Below are 17,579 nucleotides of genomic sequence, written 5' to 3'. Positions count from 1 at the left end.
ACAATTGTATATTGTATTATAAATATGAATAATTTTATTTTTCCTTCTTTATTTGAAGAAATATAGTCCAATAAGCTTTGGATTATACTATCTTTTGTAATTGCCTAAGTGCTCATAGTAACAAAGATATATAATATTTCTTATTATTTATGATATTTTTAATTTCTTACCATTTAAACATAGTTTATAATATTTTTAATTTCTCACCATCCAAACATAATATAAATCTTTAAATTTCAACATTTATCAACAAAAGACATGTCAATAGTTACACCTTAATTATACACATCTATTTACTATAAAAAGATTGAACGATGCAAAACTAAAACAATAACGGTATCACACTAAAAACTAATTGCAAAGGGAAAAAAAATGCATATAACTATAACTGTACTAGATTTATTTTATGTCTATTAAAACTTTCTTTTTCAATTAAAAATATACTATTTATTTTTACAAACCCAATTCAAATTTTATAAAAAAAAAAAAAACCAAACAGATCATCTAACTAGAGACTAAAATTTTAAAAAAATATATATATATCATACAAAAAAATATTACACACTAATCTACAAAATTAACAAAATCTATAATATATTCCAAATAAATTAATACCGACAATATTTATAAAAATTATAACCCAAATATCACTATCATCTATTTAGGAGAAAAACTGGGCATGGCATTGAAGAACTCCTAGTTAAGTAATAAATAGGCTTAATTACAGGCTGATTGTCAATTTATACATTGCCGAAACCATACTCCATGCATTACAATCTTCAACATATATAGTTTTTATTCTTCGCACAATACAAACTACTCTTTTACAATTAATTAATTAATATTCAACACCACCACCACCACCACCACATATAGAGAGAGCGAGCGAGAGCGAGAGCGAGAGATAAGAGTTGCCCCGCCCTTAGTTACAGAGCTCACGACCAATCCCCACGCGCGAGTTTGCAGTGTCAAACAGAATTCGGAGGTTTTGCTGCTGCAAATTGGCGATCACATTCAACACCGAGTTCACGTTGTTTGGCGCCGCCGCCATGGCCAAGCAGGCCAGTGATCCTGCGCTGCTGTGGATAAGCGAATTCTCCATGGGCAACATCAAGTCCATTCCCGTGAAGTGGAAGGTAATCGCCGGCGCTATGTCTTCATTCCCCCCAGAAAAGCACGTGTCGAATGCCCCCAGCGACGTGAATGGCCCTTTCACCTGTTTCCTGAACTCGTCTCTGATCGCGTTATAGATGGGCTCAACGAATCGGGTGATAACCGTACCCGAGTCGATTATGGTCCCGGCTCCGCTGTTGGGATCGAAAGCTAGGAGCTCCGAGGGTACGGGGACATTGACCCGCCCCACTCTTATTCCGGTTAGGTTAACGTAGTACAGAGATGGGCGATGAGGGTTGCGTAGAAGCGGGGTGGTGCGGATGGTCTTTGGTTGACCGACGGGTCCCAGTCTCAACGATCCGGAGAAGTAGTACGATTTGAAACTTGGTAAACAATACGAAAAGACACCCGAGTAGTGTGACCCGCATTGTGACATTACCGACATGGCTCCACGGCCCAGACCCAGTAACCCCTGGGGCGGAACTGACCCGCCCGAGATCGTGTTGATGCATCCGAAAGCAAAATTCGGAATGACATCGGTGGCTAGGGTTAGAGAATCACGGGAGAGTGTGGCTGAGAACGAAGAATCGCCGCCATATGATTGGTTGAATAGGCAGGGGCTCGAACCGACGGCCGGGCAAGAGAGCCCGCTGGCTTGAGTGCACTCGGGCATGGAGCAGAGCAATGACTGGTAAGTTGAAGAAGTGTTCGGGGCAAACACAGCAGTGGACGAGGAGCACCCGGTGCAGCCGCTGCAAGGGACCCATGCAGCATCGTTGCTGGTATCGAGGACCATGAACATGAGCTGGCCCGGAGTCCCCAGCTTGACCTGGGCGACATAGTTGCCGATGTTAAGGACGTGTTGGCCCGAGGCAATTGGGACCTTGATCACTGTCTTTTGGGCCACCAGGCTTGACAAATAGGTGAGCCTTTCCTGGTCCTTGGAGGCCATGTTGCTTACCGTGTTGGCCCATGAGTAGGAGGAGGAAGGCTTCGGGATTGGGGGCGTGAAGGGTGAGCATTTGCCGTAGATGGGAATGAGAGAGAGGTCTGCGTTATCAGGTTTGGATTTGGAAGAAGCACAAGAATCAAAAGCTATGGTCGTTCTGAGCACCAGCAGTAGAGCACCAAAGAAGAAAGCAAAGATGGTCGACAAGTCCATTGTTGGACCTTTTTACTGGGCTTGGCTCAGTGGCACTGGCAGTCCAGTAGGGTATCTATCTAAATATGAGAAAATGAAGCAAAGATTGTTGCTCTAGGATGCTTGAGAGAGACAAAACAAAAGGATAAAGAGCCTTGCATATATATAAGAAAGCGGGGGGACTAGATTAATTACTAAAATGCCCTTATGCTGGTAAAAAGAAGAAAGAACTACGGTCAAGTACTTGTACCACACATAAGAGTGTGTGTTATCCTACAGTACTGAGGAGATTTTTGGAATATTCTGGAGATATTATTTTCCTAAAGAGTAAAGACAGTTTTGGACCAAGCAAGTTGGCCAGCACGGGCCGCAAAATAATACCAATAATGTCGTGGCATGTAATTATTATAAAGTAACAGATAAATGACAAAGTTATATATACATATTATGTATGATCGATCACGTTCATATTGCAGAGAGAGAGGAGATCGAGTTCGAAACAGAGATGCTCATCATGTGATCGGAAACAGTGAGAAATCAATAATTTGGTTAACTGGCAAGGGGTTGGAACTTCAGTCTTTTCCATCTCTCTATTAATTGTGAGGGAATTATTGGATTGCCACTCAGTCATGCATGCATGGATGGAGGAGTGTCCCGATGGCAACATAAACAGAATTAAAGGGTTAAGAGATTACAGTGAGTAGTACAACTCGTGAACTCTCACCGGAGGACAACCGGACGTGTTTGTCGGTGTTCTCTTATTAATTAGGGTCTACCACTTCCACCACGAGAAGCGGTCGGTCACGGGTATACGGACATATTCGGGTGACCCGGACCCACACTTCTGCGCTAATGGTGAATCTGAATGGAAGGCAAATCCTATCTTCTTTGTTGTATATTTTACTTCACGGCCTTCTCCACTCTCTCTCTCCTCTGTCACATGCAAGCTGCACTATAAATATATATATATATATAATAGATATATACTTTCCATCTTTTAATCTACTCATTAAGCCTCAATTATAACCTGGCACTGTATACAACACATAAACTGGCATAAAAGAGAAGACAAATAATTAAGAGCCATATCTTTTATTTGATGGCTAGCTAGCATCCACACCATAAGAAATCAAAAGAAGACAAGCTTAGCTTAGCTAGAGAGGGAACTTACCAATCAACAATCTGCAATGATTCCTCCTCAGCTCACAGGTTCAGCTCCGTGCAGGGTTGTCGCAGTGAGGCTATAGTGTCAGTTTGTCCAGGATACAGCCAAATCCCCATCTGCCCTACACATGGATGGACGGACCACAACAACAACATCGTCAACAGGATCTTTCTGAAGAAAATGAACCCCAATTTTGTACCGTCTATGGGAATTAATGCCTTCTTGCGCATCATTCAGTTATCAGCAGCTAGCTTAAGAAAAACTTAATATTCAAGTATGGTAACTGGGTACGTATAAGATGACAATAGATCAGTCAATCTCTTTACAAATATACAGCTACGCCATGGATCGATCGATCGGTCCGCACAGCCTCGGAATGCCAATTTGCAGGGTATGCAACACAAATGTTATCGTGCATGTATCAAACAAAGGTGGTGGATATTTATGTTATATAGTTCCAACTTCCAAGGCTATATATAAATAGTGTTTTATAGGCCTTATTTTGATGATAATAAAAAATAATCACATGATTAATTTTTAATGATTTTAATAAATATAAATAATTATATATATCTGTATTTCATTTTTTAGATGATTGAACACTTTCACAAAACTTTTTCCTATATATGTCAAGCTTTATTCAATTCCCTCAAAGAAAACTTACATATTTTCTTTTGAAAGATTTACTCAAACATTCAAACTAAATGATGCCCTCAAACATTTAAATTTCTCTAAAAACTCATATTCATTTGAAAAGCTTATTTAAATGTATGTATCGAACCCTATCTCTTAACATGCATTGTTTAGAACTTTGAATCAAGAGTTTCAAATGTCTAAATAAATAAGTTTATGAGTATTTTCTTAAAATGTTTCATAATTTTTATAAGTTCATAGACATTTTTTTATGAAAAACAATTTTTTTTTCCAAAACCTTTATAACAAATCAAGTCAAGCAAAAACTTTCCAAATTGGATAGATAGGTTTTTTTTTGTTGCGATGTCTTTCTTTATTATGATATTTAGCCTATTGCACTTAGATTTGGACTACTTTTTTATCTGTTTGAACTCTATTCAAATGGGAATATTTTCTCCAATTTGTTGTTCTCTTCTTTAATCTCATTTATTCGCTTTGTGATTTTTATTAAAGAAAAAAAAAAAGTATTCATAGTTGAGAGTTCAGAAAATATAAATGAAATGTGTCAAGAGCAAGTACAGTTCCAGGAGTGTGTTGCTTGCTACTTGCTAGTGTGGTGCAATGCACCTAATATAAAAAAATAAAACTTTAAAATTGCCGTCGCCTGAGAGATTCGAACTCTCGCGGGGAAACCCCATGTACTTAGCAGGCACACGCCTTAACCACTCGGCCAAAGCGACGGGTTGGCGATTTCTGCGTGAGAATATTAATAAGAAATTAGGTGCAGAGAGGATGACGGAGACCTGTCTTTCTACATGTCTCCCAGTCCCATCGAATCGATGACCAAGACTCAAGAGCCCAATTTAAGGCCTCATTTGTCCACACGGGCAGGCAGAAAAGCATCTATCGCATCAATTGGGCCGAAGCCCCCAGTTCCAGGGTTTTGTTTGACGGATCTTGTGAAGCGACCTTCTCGGTTTGCATCTGGCTTGATTCAGCTCATGGGTTGCATGTTCTTGGCGATTAGAGGGCTTCTACGGAGGATTTAACTCGGATTTCAGATGGGCTGTCGGCTCGTTGTTACGCGACTGGACTCGTTCGTTCTTTTTCAAGCGACTGGGTGGGTTGTCCTTTTCCTTGGATGGATTTTCCTTGCGGATAATCTCATATCGTGGTACCGGTGAAGTTTGCAGGCTTTGCGTTGCAATTATGTTTTGTTCGCATTTGGGTTGCTCTGATTTCAGATTCAAAGTTGACTCTCGGGTGGGTCGAACAACCCGCCACGACTGAAGCAATACCCCCCTGGACAAAACCTTCTAGACCCATGTCACGAATTTCTAAGAAATCGAACGAGCGAAAGAAGAAAGAAAGAAAGAAAGAGTTTGATATGGTATTTGTGTTGGGTTAAGAATTAAGACCAGTAGCAATTAAGGACGCAAGAAGATGGGAGTGGAGATTGAAGGCTATGGAGGAAGAGTGAGGAATATAAATGGCCTGTGACGCCCAAGCGGAAAGAGGAAGGAACACAGATGTTTCCTGTTGTGTTTGTGCTTGCTGCGGGGGTAAGCGGAGAATGGGACCACTGGGACCCCTCCCCCCTTCTCCAAATGAATTCCAATTGGAATGGAAACGAAGAAGGGAATGGCATCGCCAACTCCAAGCCAAGGCGCCAACTGGACAGTTTCAGCTTCAGCTTCATTTGATTATTATATCAAATTTAATATTAATATAATAATTGATTTTAAGTAATTTTTTTATAATTTATATAATAATACTTACTGGGGCTGTTCTAATTTTGCTCATATTCCATGCATTTGCCTTATCGATTAAGTTAAGACTGTCCAAGGAAGGACTGATCATAGTGAATTAGTGATGCAAATCTTTGTTTAAAATTTTATTTAAGTTTGAATCAGTTTGGCTAATCTAATCAAATCAAAACTATTTATATCAAAATTAAATTACTTTTTAACTAATCAAATCTTTTCATAAAACATGAACTTTTAACTTACTCAATAAAGAACTCAAAAATTAAACTTAAAATTAATTTATTTATTTAAATAAATAAGCTTCAATCAAACCGTTGAAACTCGTTTTTATTGATATAACCACTAAGGGTGCGTTTGATAGAGTTGGAAAATGAGGTGTGGAATTCTAATTTCATGGAATTCCAATTCTCACCCCAACCCCTAGGAACTCCAATTCCTTGATTTCAAGAAAAATATTCACTTTTTGAAGTAAAATAGAATTCGAATTCCATGGAATTGAAAAGCTGTTTGATAGAATTTTATGGAATTTAAATAAAAAATGAATTCCACCCTCATTTTCCATGTCTATCAAACGCACCCTAACTATAGAGGAAGAGGATGGAAAAGAGCATCTTAATTTGCATATATATATATATATATATATGTATGTATGACATGTTTGTCTTGCCTTGATGTCGGTGCCATCGAATTTAAGCAGACATGTGGCACTTCCACAATTCATAATATCATATTAGTGGGGCATATGTAATGGTCAAAATAAGATTATGAAGCATATGGCAATTGACTGCACTCTCACCCTGCAATTAAAATACAATAAAAATAAATCATAATAAAATTTTTATATTTTTTTTATTTTAGTGAGAGGTTTATACTCGCCAGTGTACGAGTGCAGTTATAGTCCAAATTTAAATTTATATTTTCTGGATGAATCCAGGTCGTCCACTGAGAGATTTATTTATGGCAAAAGAAAAAGAATGTCACACACACGCACATGCATTTGGACAAATTGGCAACAAAGTTTTTTATGGTTTTTTTTAGACAATAGATACTAGAAAATAAAGTAAGGCAGAAATTGAAATAAACATTAAACGTAAAAATATGAATTTGGATAGTGCTTGAGTTAAGACAATTTCAGTACCAACTCGTTGATTCCCAAATTTTAGCATAAAAGATTAGCAACATTAATTTAATTTCAGATATGAGGGTTTGTTATTAAATGCAATTAGAGATGATGATAGTTCTAGGTTAAGCAATCCCCATACATGATATGCGGGATTCTAATTTAAGCAACCACCATAAATCCAATTGCAATTAATACACAAAACAACTAAATTAATCATCTGGGTTTAGGTATGATAGCGTTTTCAGTTCTAGTAACTCTCATACATGGCATGAAAGCTCTAAGTTAGGCTTACGCTCCAATCCAAACCTAGTGATTTTTTAATAATTAATACACACTCATACTGAAATTTAAATTAATGTTACTTATTTAAAGCGCAACTTTCTTTGGGAATCATTGGCGTTGGACACTGTCCTTGCCTTAACCCAAGATTAGATTTAGCTACTCATTTTTATTTGAAAGTTAATTGACAGGAATTTAAATGACGTAATTTAAATAACAGAATTTAAATGGCAGGAATTAAAATAGTAAAAACTAACAGACCATTTAGGCGGTGGATAATTAAAAGACAATAATTAAAATTACAAAAATTTAAAGACATAAACTAACCGGCCATTTAGGCGGTGAATAATTAAAAGACAAGAATTAAAATTGCAGGAATTTAAAGGCATAAATTAACCGGCCATTTAGGCGGTGAATAATTAAAAGACAATAAATGACATAAGAATTTAAAAGAAGAAAAAAAAAAAGGTAAGATTATAAGAAAAAGTACTAAAGAAAATGAGAAAGAACAAGAACAATTCTCAAAGAGAGAATTATAAGGAAACAACTAAACTTTTATTCAAGAATAATAATCACACTTACAAATGCAATCAAGTGATCTATTTATAGGCCACAAGATGCAATACAAATCACACAATTTCAATTATTCAACTAGACATAATTATATCTAATGGGCACTCACACACTTAAAGTTAAATGGATTTTAGCTATAATACACACCTAATATTAAATGGATTTTAGCTAAAATACATACCTAATAAAGCACTCATAAAGTTAAATGGATTTTAGCTATAATATCCACCTAATAGTTAAATGGATTTTAGCTAAAAAAACACACCTAATAAAGCTCTCACATAAAAAATAAAAATAGATTTCTATAAATTGGTTTTTAATCTTCATTAGGATTAAAAATAATCCTTGGGCCTTCTCCAAATAATATCTTCCATGAGTTGCTCAAATTGGGCCTTAATTCTTCATGGGCTTGAATTCTTCATGGACTTTAATTTTTCATGGGCTTGATTTCTTCATGGACTTGAATTCTTCATGGACTTTAATTTTTCATGGGCTTGATTTCTTCATGGGTTTGATTTCTTCATGGATTTGAATTCCTCATGTACTTTAAGTCTTCATGGGCTTGAATTCTTCATGCCTAAAAATAAAAAATAAAAATAATTTAATGTTATTAATAAATTATATATTATATATATGTATTACACATGGCACATATATATATTAGATTATATTATATATATATATTACATGCATGCATATAATGATGTATATGTATTATATATAATTTTATATATTATTATTATTATTATTAAATTTTACTTTAAAATTTCATTTCATTCATTTTTCAATTTAAACTTGCATATAACCATAAAATATATATTAATATCTAATTTAAACCATTTTTAAGATCAAAAGAAAGGTATAATTATAATAAAATTTTTACAAAATTAACCACTAATCAGCAATGGTCAAAATAAGTTTAATAAGATAAGATTATATTGAAATAAGATTTGAATTTTTTCTAAACTAATATATGAAATGGTCAAGATAAGTCTCTAAAACATTCAATGATTTTTATCAAACTATTATTATATGTTTTGAAATACACTAGAAGATATATGCGTATTTTTTTCTTATTTGTAAAGTCTAAAATATGTTTATCTTGAAAATGGAAAAGATAAACATATCTAAAAAATGACAAATAAGAAGTTACATGACTTCTTTTTCAGAAATCATTAGATAAGTTTAATAAACACGTTGAAAAAAATAAAAATTTAAAATGCTTTTCATATCTTATATTTTTCGATTTTAACTTAATTAACAAACATATTGCTACAACTGCGTCGTACTTGTATTCCTCTAATTCTAAATTACCAATGTATATATGATGTCAAAATTGTAATTATTGTCACTCGAACATAATAATAAATTTATGGAGGTGAAAATGTCATTATTAAATTGCTTGACATTGTCGTCAACCCGAGACCTATTGTCATCCTAAAGCCTTCATCCCAATATTTATTGTCATCCAAAGCTTTCATCTTGAGACATAATGTTGTTATGAGATATTCAAATTAAATAATGCCCTCAAACATCTAAATCTCTCCAAAAACTCATATTCGTTTGAAAAGCTTATTTAAATGTTTGTATCGGACCCTAATACCATGCATTGTTTAGAACTATGAGAGTTTCAAACATAAATAAACAAGTTTTTGAATACTTTCTTAAAATGCTTCATAATTTTTATAAGCTCCTAAGCATTTCTTATGAAAATAAATTTTTTTTCTAAAACCTTTATAACATATCAAGTCAAACAAGAACTTTCCAAATTGGATAGGTACGTTTTTTTTTGTTGCGATGTCTTTCTTTTTTATGACATTTAGCCTATTGCACTTAGATTTTGATTACTTTTTTATCTATTTGAACTATATTCAAATGGGAATATTTTCTCTAATTTGTTTTTCTCTCCTTTAATCTCATTTATTTTTATATGTCCAATGAAATCTACCCGCCCAAATTCATCCCCTTCTCTCATTTCTCTCTCTCTCTACTGCCCGCCCAAACCCACCCCCTTCTCTCTCCCCCTTTCCCTCTGTTGCTTTCCCCTGCTTCCGATTAGTGTTGATCGCCTCTCCATCTTCGATCATCATCAGCCGCCTCTCTCACCGTGTATGTCGGGTTGTCTCTCTCTCTTTTTCTCGCCCAAAACAACTTTCTTTCGCCCCTGCCTGCCTCTCCCGATTCCGTCGACCCCATCTATCCCCCATCTCCAGATTCCGTCAACCCCATCCGTCCCCCCCTCTCCCAACTCTGTCAACCCCACCCTCTTCCCCCTCTCCCGACACTGTTGACCCAGTAGTCGGCCACTGCCTCTTTCTCTCTCTCTCTCTTTCTCTGGCCCAAAATAGCATAGTCGCCCCCTTTCTTTTCCCTCTAACGATACTGTTGACCCCATCAGCATCTCCCTCTCCCGACTTGCCGCCTGCCAGCCACTGCACCCCCAACCACCTGCAGGCGCGCCCACCTGCCGGCTAACACTCCTGGTATGTGGTACTTCGAGCTTTATACATTTGCCCATGTCTTCACATAATAGCATTCTCGTATGGTGATATTTCTTAGTTTTGAGTCCATTTATAGCACACACAAAAAGTTACAATGGTTTTGCATCAAAGTCGTTATTGATCTTAGTCCCCCAATATAAACGGATTTTTAAAATAATTTTACTATCATACTAGATGAAATCATGCTTATAGTTGAATAATAGGTGTTGAAATGCCATGTCCAAACATGCTTAAGAGAAGCATAGTAGTATTTTGCAGAGGCAATGCTGCTCAATGGCTCATATAGTTAAATAAAATGCTTGCCATTCTTATTGTTTTTAGAAAGCTTTTTACGTGTGGTTGACAATTATAAACATTGGCTCATATAGTTGAATAAAATGCTTGCCATTGTTATTGTTTTTAGAAAACTTTTGACGTGTGGTTGACAATTATAAACATTCATTTATCAATCCAATTGACCAAATAATTTTAATTTTTTCTTTGCTCTCAATTAGGATTAATTAGAGCATATTACTGCTTGCTGAGTTCCTAATGATTCTCAAGAAATATGATACATTTTCATCTCATTGATTTAGTCTCTCCTTATGCCTTGTTTTCCACATCCTTAACGATTATATAAGGAATCATTCATGAAAATATCAAATTGTAAATGGTTTTCTAACATTACGATAAACTTTGAAGTCATATTTGAGGTGTTGTGGGCATGAGATTGCACTTTATAATGCCAACTGTGGCTAGTAAGGGTTTTTGGACTGTAGATTCTATGGAAGAGATTCATACAATATTGATATGTGTAATAAATATAAACATTTTGTATTTTAACTTCCCCTTTTGTGAGATGGTTTAATCCTCCATAGCATAGAAAGGCCATACCACTTAATTAATAGGAAGCTGACCTTAGATATTTAATTTGATTTTATACTATAATATATTTATGAAACCTTAAATCTAATTTGATTATTCTTTAAATCATAAAAATTTTGTATTCTTTAACCTTGAGTTGTTGCTAATTGAAGTACAATTTCTAATTCACAATGTTACAATGATGGGACGAAATCCAAAAATATATCATAGCTGTAGACGGTAGGGACACTACTTTGCGGCATGTCCAACAAAGCTCCCATGCCCATTGTGTAAACGAGACATTGTAAAATATTTCGAGGTGGAAACAATGTCGTACCTGAGTTTTTGGGACCCTGAGGCGAAATGTAAAAAATGGGCCCCCAAATGTAATCGCTGAAAGTTGAAGCAAATCTGAAAAAGTGAATCTAATGAGCCAATTGGCAATCGAGAGGCAGCGAGCCACCAGTGACAGTGAGCAATGAAGCAAGAGGCAACGAGCCACCGACCGGCCACAACCCATAGGGGCAAGCGACCGAGCAGAGCAGCGAAAGGCGATGCTTGCTGGGCGAGCGACTAAGCAGCGAGCCACCAGCCACAAAGGCAAGGCGAGCCGGTGAGGACGAGCGACCGTCAATCGAGCAGCGAGAGGTGAGAGAGCAAGGATGAGAGCGAGAGGGTGAGGGGAGGTCGAGGGCGGAGGGTGACGGCTCAGCAAGAGGAGAGAGAGGCAGCGAGTGACCGACGACGAAGCAGCAGTGAGCAGTGAGAAGTGAGAGGCCAGGGCGAGGCGCGACGGAGCGAGAGTGGTAGGGCTAGGGCAAAGAACGAAAGAGAGGGAGGAAGAAACTTTGCAAACGGGAAGAATGTGGGTGGCGTGGCTGGGATGGGAAATGGGCCCTTACAAATGGGAATGTTTTTTATTTATGGGCCCCTAAGTAGTGAAGTTTCCATGAAATTTTCATGGGCCCTGAGGCAGCTGCCTCATAGGCCTCATGGAAGGTCCAGCCCTGGGTGGAAAAAGAGTCTGTAAACAAAGAGAGGTTGTTCAATATTTCCAGTATAAAGTGTGGATTTTGGAAGTGGGCTAAAGAAGATAAATCAAGTGGATTGTTTGGCGAAGGTGAATCTAGTGGCAGTGCTTCAGCTAAGTCTACGGCCAATTTTCCCGTAGAAGAGTTCTCTCGCATGTTCCAGACTATAGCTCGAATATATGAAGAATATGACGTAGAGATTTCAATGAACATAACAGTGCACAAGGGAAAAGGAAGTGTGTTTGACAATGGTAAAGGAAATGGGCCGACATGATTGTGGTTGACACTTGAGAATTGTATTTATTATGTATATGTAGTGGGATATTTGAGTAAAATTGTATCTCATGAGAACTATTAGATATGTATTTGTAGTTGTAAAATTAGAACAAGTTTTTCTAGAGATAAGAATGTGTTTGTAATGCATTTTTTTGTTAGCGGTATCTGTTTTTTATAGTTAAATGGTTTTTAAATTTTATTTGATGATTATTTTATAAATATATAAAATTATTTAAATGGCCTTTAAATTAAATTTTTAGTTTGTTTAAACCATTTGTTCTTTTTTTAATGAATTTGATTCCTTCATGACTGTACAACGCTGCTACTTTCAAGTCAACAAAGAATATGGTTATATACAGCTTTGGCAATTGTTGTTTTGCCTTTGTCCCTGCTAATAATTAATTGTTGCAATCGTTATATACAATTGTTGCAGCTATGCAGGACAAAACCAGACAATTGGCTGCTTGTCTCCTTACTTCAATCCCTGTAAACTTCTCTCATAAATTACAAGCTACTAGATTTGGCTCACTGGAAGCTTACTTCAATATCAACGTTACAAAGATTGTCCCTTGTGATAGTCATATAAAAATGGTTGCACCAGTTGTAAGACGATCATGTAACTATCAACCATGCATTTGGGACTACAACTATCTGATGTCTCTACTTAACAATTATGCGGTAAGTATATATATACACACACACACACATGTTTGTGATATTGCAAGTATTAGACTACATTTTTTTTTGGGGGGGGGGGTTAATTACTGGATATCCTCATTTAATATCCTGATCACCAGCTACTAACATAATTCTGTAGGGAGAGACATACAAAAGAGAAACAAATAAGCTAAAGGAAGATTCCAAGAAGATTCTAAGCAGCATGGTCAAGCCACTAAATCAACTGGAGTTTATTGATACCTTGCAAAGACTTGGACTGGCTTATCATTTTGTGGAGGAGATAACGAATACATTGACAATGTGCATAAAATATTTATACACCATTATTTTCAATATATATCGATAAAGAAGTAAACGCAAACTCAAACAATTGTAAAAAAATAAATAACCAACACAATAGAAACAGAACACATTGACAAAACATAAAATCATTAGAAACAACAAAAGAAATAGAAAAAATTGCTAAAGAAAAACACAAAGGAATTACAAAACAGTCATTGAAAATTATTGCAAGCTAGACAACAACTATGACATTATACTACAGAAAGCGGGATAACAAGAATTAAAGCACTATGAACAATCAAAAACATGGCAAACCACCACAATGAACAGCCATCAATGAACCAAAAGTAGATCTATTTCTCTCCTTCCCAGTGAACAGATAACAAAAAATACGATGAAAACCAAAAGTAATAGTACGAAGTGCAATGTAATTGAGTATTAATTGTTACATTGTCAATCCAATTAGTAATCTTTCTACAATCAGGAACAAATAAGATAAGAAACGAATATCTACTTTAAGAGCTTCACGCTAAATATTTTGCTAATCGTAAAAACTCTATCAAATTGGAATTACAAAATAAAATAAAACAAAACCCAATGGGAATTACAAAATACAAGCGCTTTACGGTACAACCTTCATCATATGCTGCAAGATCAGCTACCTCGGTAAAAGCTTTGCACAATTTGTCATATCTTAACTGGCCAGAACTATTGATCAACCCATTATAGTTAATTGCGACCCTAGTGTGGCATCTAGTCACATCTCTCCTCCACATCCTTAATAGATACTTTTCATGAAGTGATTTTACGTTATTACGGATCAATACTGAGTTAGCATGCTTGCAAATAATTCCCCTAAACTCAAATAAGTGGCAAGTACAAATAAATTCGCAGTTATCCCTCTGAAATAAAATGGTAAATTTTTTTCTCTTAACACTCCCACCAACTACGACATCCTCTTGTAGCTTATACATTGTTCCTGAACACCCATCGTCAGCAGATATAAGGTCACAATACATCTTTTTGTTGATTTCTTCTTGAAATTCTCTGAATTTTGATATGGTATAAACTGATTGGAATTGCTTTTCAAATTCATAAGGTGTAATGCATGGAACCATTTGAGAGAATGACCGAAAATCTACTTGGAACTCCTTCTCAACCTTATTCTTCAGTGCTCGCTCATATTGTTCAACAAATTGCTTCAACGATGTCTTTGAATGGACAAACCCATCAAAGAATGCATTCATACTCTTACTGCATTGAGTTGTGGACATACCTACCCAAAATGATGTTTTCAAGAAACAAGGAACCCAACGGTTTCTATCCATGTAAAGTCTGTCCAACCAATCATTGCCATGCAATTCATGTTCTTCAACCATCCTAATCCAACCTTATTCAAATTCTTCTAGAGTTTGTGAATCATAGACTAGCTCATGTATAGCTGAAAATATGGCACCCTTTTGAACATGGTTGCCAAATTTTGCAGGCAACTTCTTCAATATATGCCACAAACACCATCTATGCTTGGTATTCGGCAATACTATTTGGATTGCATTTTGCATAGCCCTGTCTTGGTCTGTAATTATTCCATTAGGGGCCTAGCCTTGCATACATTGAAGCCATGTCCTAAATAGCCAAACAAATGTCTCTATATCCTCACTTGAGAGTAACCCACATCCGAGCAACGTAGATTGTCCGTGATGATTCACTCCAACAAAAGGGGCGAATGGCATGTCATACTTATTTGTGAGATACATGGTGTCAAATGCCACAACATCGTCAAACTCCTTATATGCTTCTCTACACTTATTATCGGCCCAAAACACATTTCTCAATCGAGACTCTTCATCCAAATCAATACTGAAGAAAAAACCAGGGCAAATTGCTTGCATTTTTGAAAAATAAGACTGTATTGCAGCTGCATCTCCTTCCCCTAGTCGTAACCGTCCAACCTTTTCAACATAATTTCTACAATCCCTTTCAATGCATGTCATATTCTTATATCCACCTGCTTCGACAACCGCTAAGTTATAACTTTTATGTAACGAAATTCCAGCCATATCATTCACTTCAAGCTAACGTTTTACATGTGCACTCAATTGTCGGTTGCATCGAAACAATCGAGATTTGGATGGATTCGTCTTATGATTATGCTCAAGATGGATTGTGTTAATTTGCCATGCTCCAATACCATCAACACTTGCAGTCAATCTAGCTTTACACCCTATTTGAATGGTTGGTTGTGGCATCGAATTAGTACTTTTAGACCTAGTTCTTTGGCCTTCTCGACAACATGAAAATGTCACATATTTTACTATTCCATCCTCACCCTTTCTCGAAGCTCTTTTCCTAACTGGAAAACCTAGGTTATATGCATATTTCTTGTAAAATTTAAATATTTCATTGGCATCCTTAAACTTCATTCCAACCTGCGGCACAATAATCTCACTGTCTTCTTCTAATATTTCATCATCCAAACCATCCAAATTGTCCATTAAATTATAATCTTCATCATTTCCCAAACTTCCATCATCTATTGTCTCATCATCAAGGTTAAAATAACAAACATAAATCAAATATTTTAGGAATACTCAAAAACATAAATCAAGTAGTATATAAATCTAGAAAATTACCTAAAAAACTAGTCATTTTGCTCCGAAAGATTATCTTTGCGAAAAGAAGAGGTGGGGGATACAATGGGCGGCGGTGGGGTGTAGTAGCTGGCCGGCAACGAGTGGGGGCGAAGGCAAAGGATGGGGGTGCAGTGGCTGGCCAGGGGCGAGGCAACGGTTGTGTGTGTGTGTGTGTGTGTATGTGTGTGTGTGTGTTTGTGTGTGTGTGTGTGTGAGTGAGAGAGAGAGAGAGAGACGGTGATCGTGCAAGGGGTGGCCAGCGGTTGGGGTCGAAGGTTGTCGTGAGAGGGGGATGCAAGTGGGGTCCAAAGTGTCTGGAAATGGGGGGACGGATGGGGTCGATAGAATCAGGAGAGGCGGGCGGGGGCGAAAGAAAGTTATTTTGGGCGAGAGAGAGAGACAGCCCGACATACACGGTGAGAGAGGTGGTCGATGATGATCGAAGATGGAGAGGTGACCAACAGTAGTCAAAAGTAGGGAAGAGCAACAGAGGGAGAAGGGGAGAGAGAAGGGATGGGTTTGGGCAGGTAGCAGAGAGAGAGAGAAATGAGAGAATGGGATGGATTTGGGCGGGTAGATTTCATTGGGTGTCCCAAAAGCAAAGCAGAAGAAAAAGTAATATAAAAATAAATTAAAAATGTTTTGGTAGCCGAGGGAGTAGCCCATGGCATACCTATAGCATTATCCTTTATTTATTTAGATTTGTGATGTTTTATTAAAGAAAAAAAAAATTACTCGTAGTTGAGAGTTCAGAAAATATAAGGGGCGTTTGGTACGGGAGAAGGTTTTAAATTCTTGAGAATATTCTTGAAAATCTTTTATTCCTAGAATTTATACAATTCTATATTTGGTTAGCTTTAAATATTCTAAGAAATATTGAATATTCTTTTCTGAAAATTTTATATTCTTATATTTGGTTTAAATATAATATTCTTAGAAATTCATATTCTTTTTACAAAATTACCCTTATTTGATTTTTTGTTTAAAATGATAAATTCCTTTCTACTATATAAAATATTAGAACCCGCAACATCTTTAGGAAGTCAAAACAATATCATTTTTTTTATACATTATGTATATATATATATAATATGTTTGTATGGTATTATAAAAGGGTAATGAGTGTTTGTCATTTTCTTTACTTAAAAACATTCTCAAGACTATGAAAAATATGGATTTCCAATCCCATGAAATTTTTTTTATGGAAAAGTTACTTAAAAATCATTCTCGGGAATTCTATTTTTCAGAATTTTTTTTATAAAAAGTTTATACTAAACATAGGAATATAAATTCTCAATCTAATATTCTCAAAAAAAAATCTTAAAATCTCTCCCCCTAGAAGAAATGTGTCAACATTTAGCAAAGAGCAAGTACAGGTCCAGGAGTGTGTTGCTACTTGCTTGCTACTGGCTAGTGTGGTGCAATGCAACTAATATAAAAAAATAAAACTTAAAAATTGCCGTCGCCTGAGAGATTCGAACTCTCGCGGGGAAACCCCATGTACTTAGCAGGCACACGCCTTAACCACTCGGCCAAAGCGAC

General features: G+C 36.3%; 1 protein-coding gene and 2 non-coding genes across 3 annotated transcripts; all 3 read right to left on the bottom strand.

Annotated features, from left to right (window-relative positions):
- Nucleotides 1-660: 660 nt before the first annotated feature.
- Nucleotides 661-2,403, bottom strand: LOC127800698 (aspartyl protease AED3). Its single transcript, XM_052335462.1, has one exon. The coding sequence runs from the start codon at nucleotides 2,273-2,275 to the stop codon at nucleotides 923-925; it is 1,353 nt and encodes a 450-aa protein (XP_052191422.1). The 5' UTR covers nucleotides 2,276-2,403; the 3' UTR covers nucleotides 661-922.
- A 2,307-nt stretch (nucleotides 2,404-4,710) lies between these two features.
- TRNAS-GCU (transfer RNA serine (anticodon GCU)) lies at nucleotides 4,711-4,792 on the bottom strand. The gene has a single exon. It is a non-coding gene; the product is annotated as a tRNA-Ser (tRNA).
- A 12,705-nt stretch (nucleotides 4,793-17,497) lies between these two features.
- TRNAS-GCU (transfer RNA serine (anticodon GCU)) lies at nucleotides 17,498-17,579 on the bottom strand. The gene has a single exon. It is a non-coding gene; the product is annotated as a tRNA-Ser (tRNA).

This window comes from Diospyros lotus, chromosome 4 (genome assembly GCF_014633365.1).
Source record: "Diospyros lotus cultivar Yz01 chromosome 4, ASM1463336v1, whole genome shotgun sequence".
NCBI lineage: Eukaryota > Viridiplantae > Streptophyta > Magnoliopsida > Ericales > Ebenaceae > Diospyros > Diospyros lotus.
The sequence above is the reverse complement of the archived record's forward strand: the minus strand, read 5'-3'. Positions and strand labels throughout refer to the sequence as shown.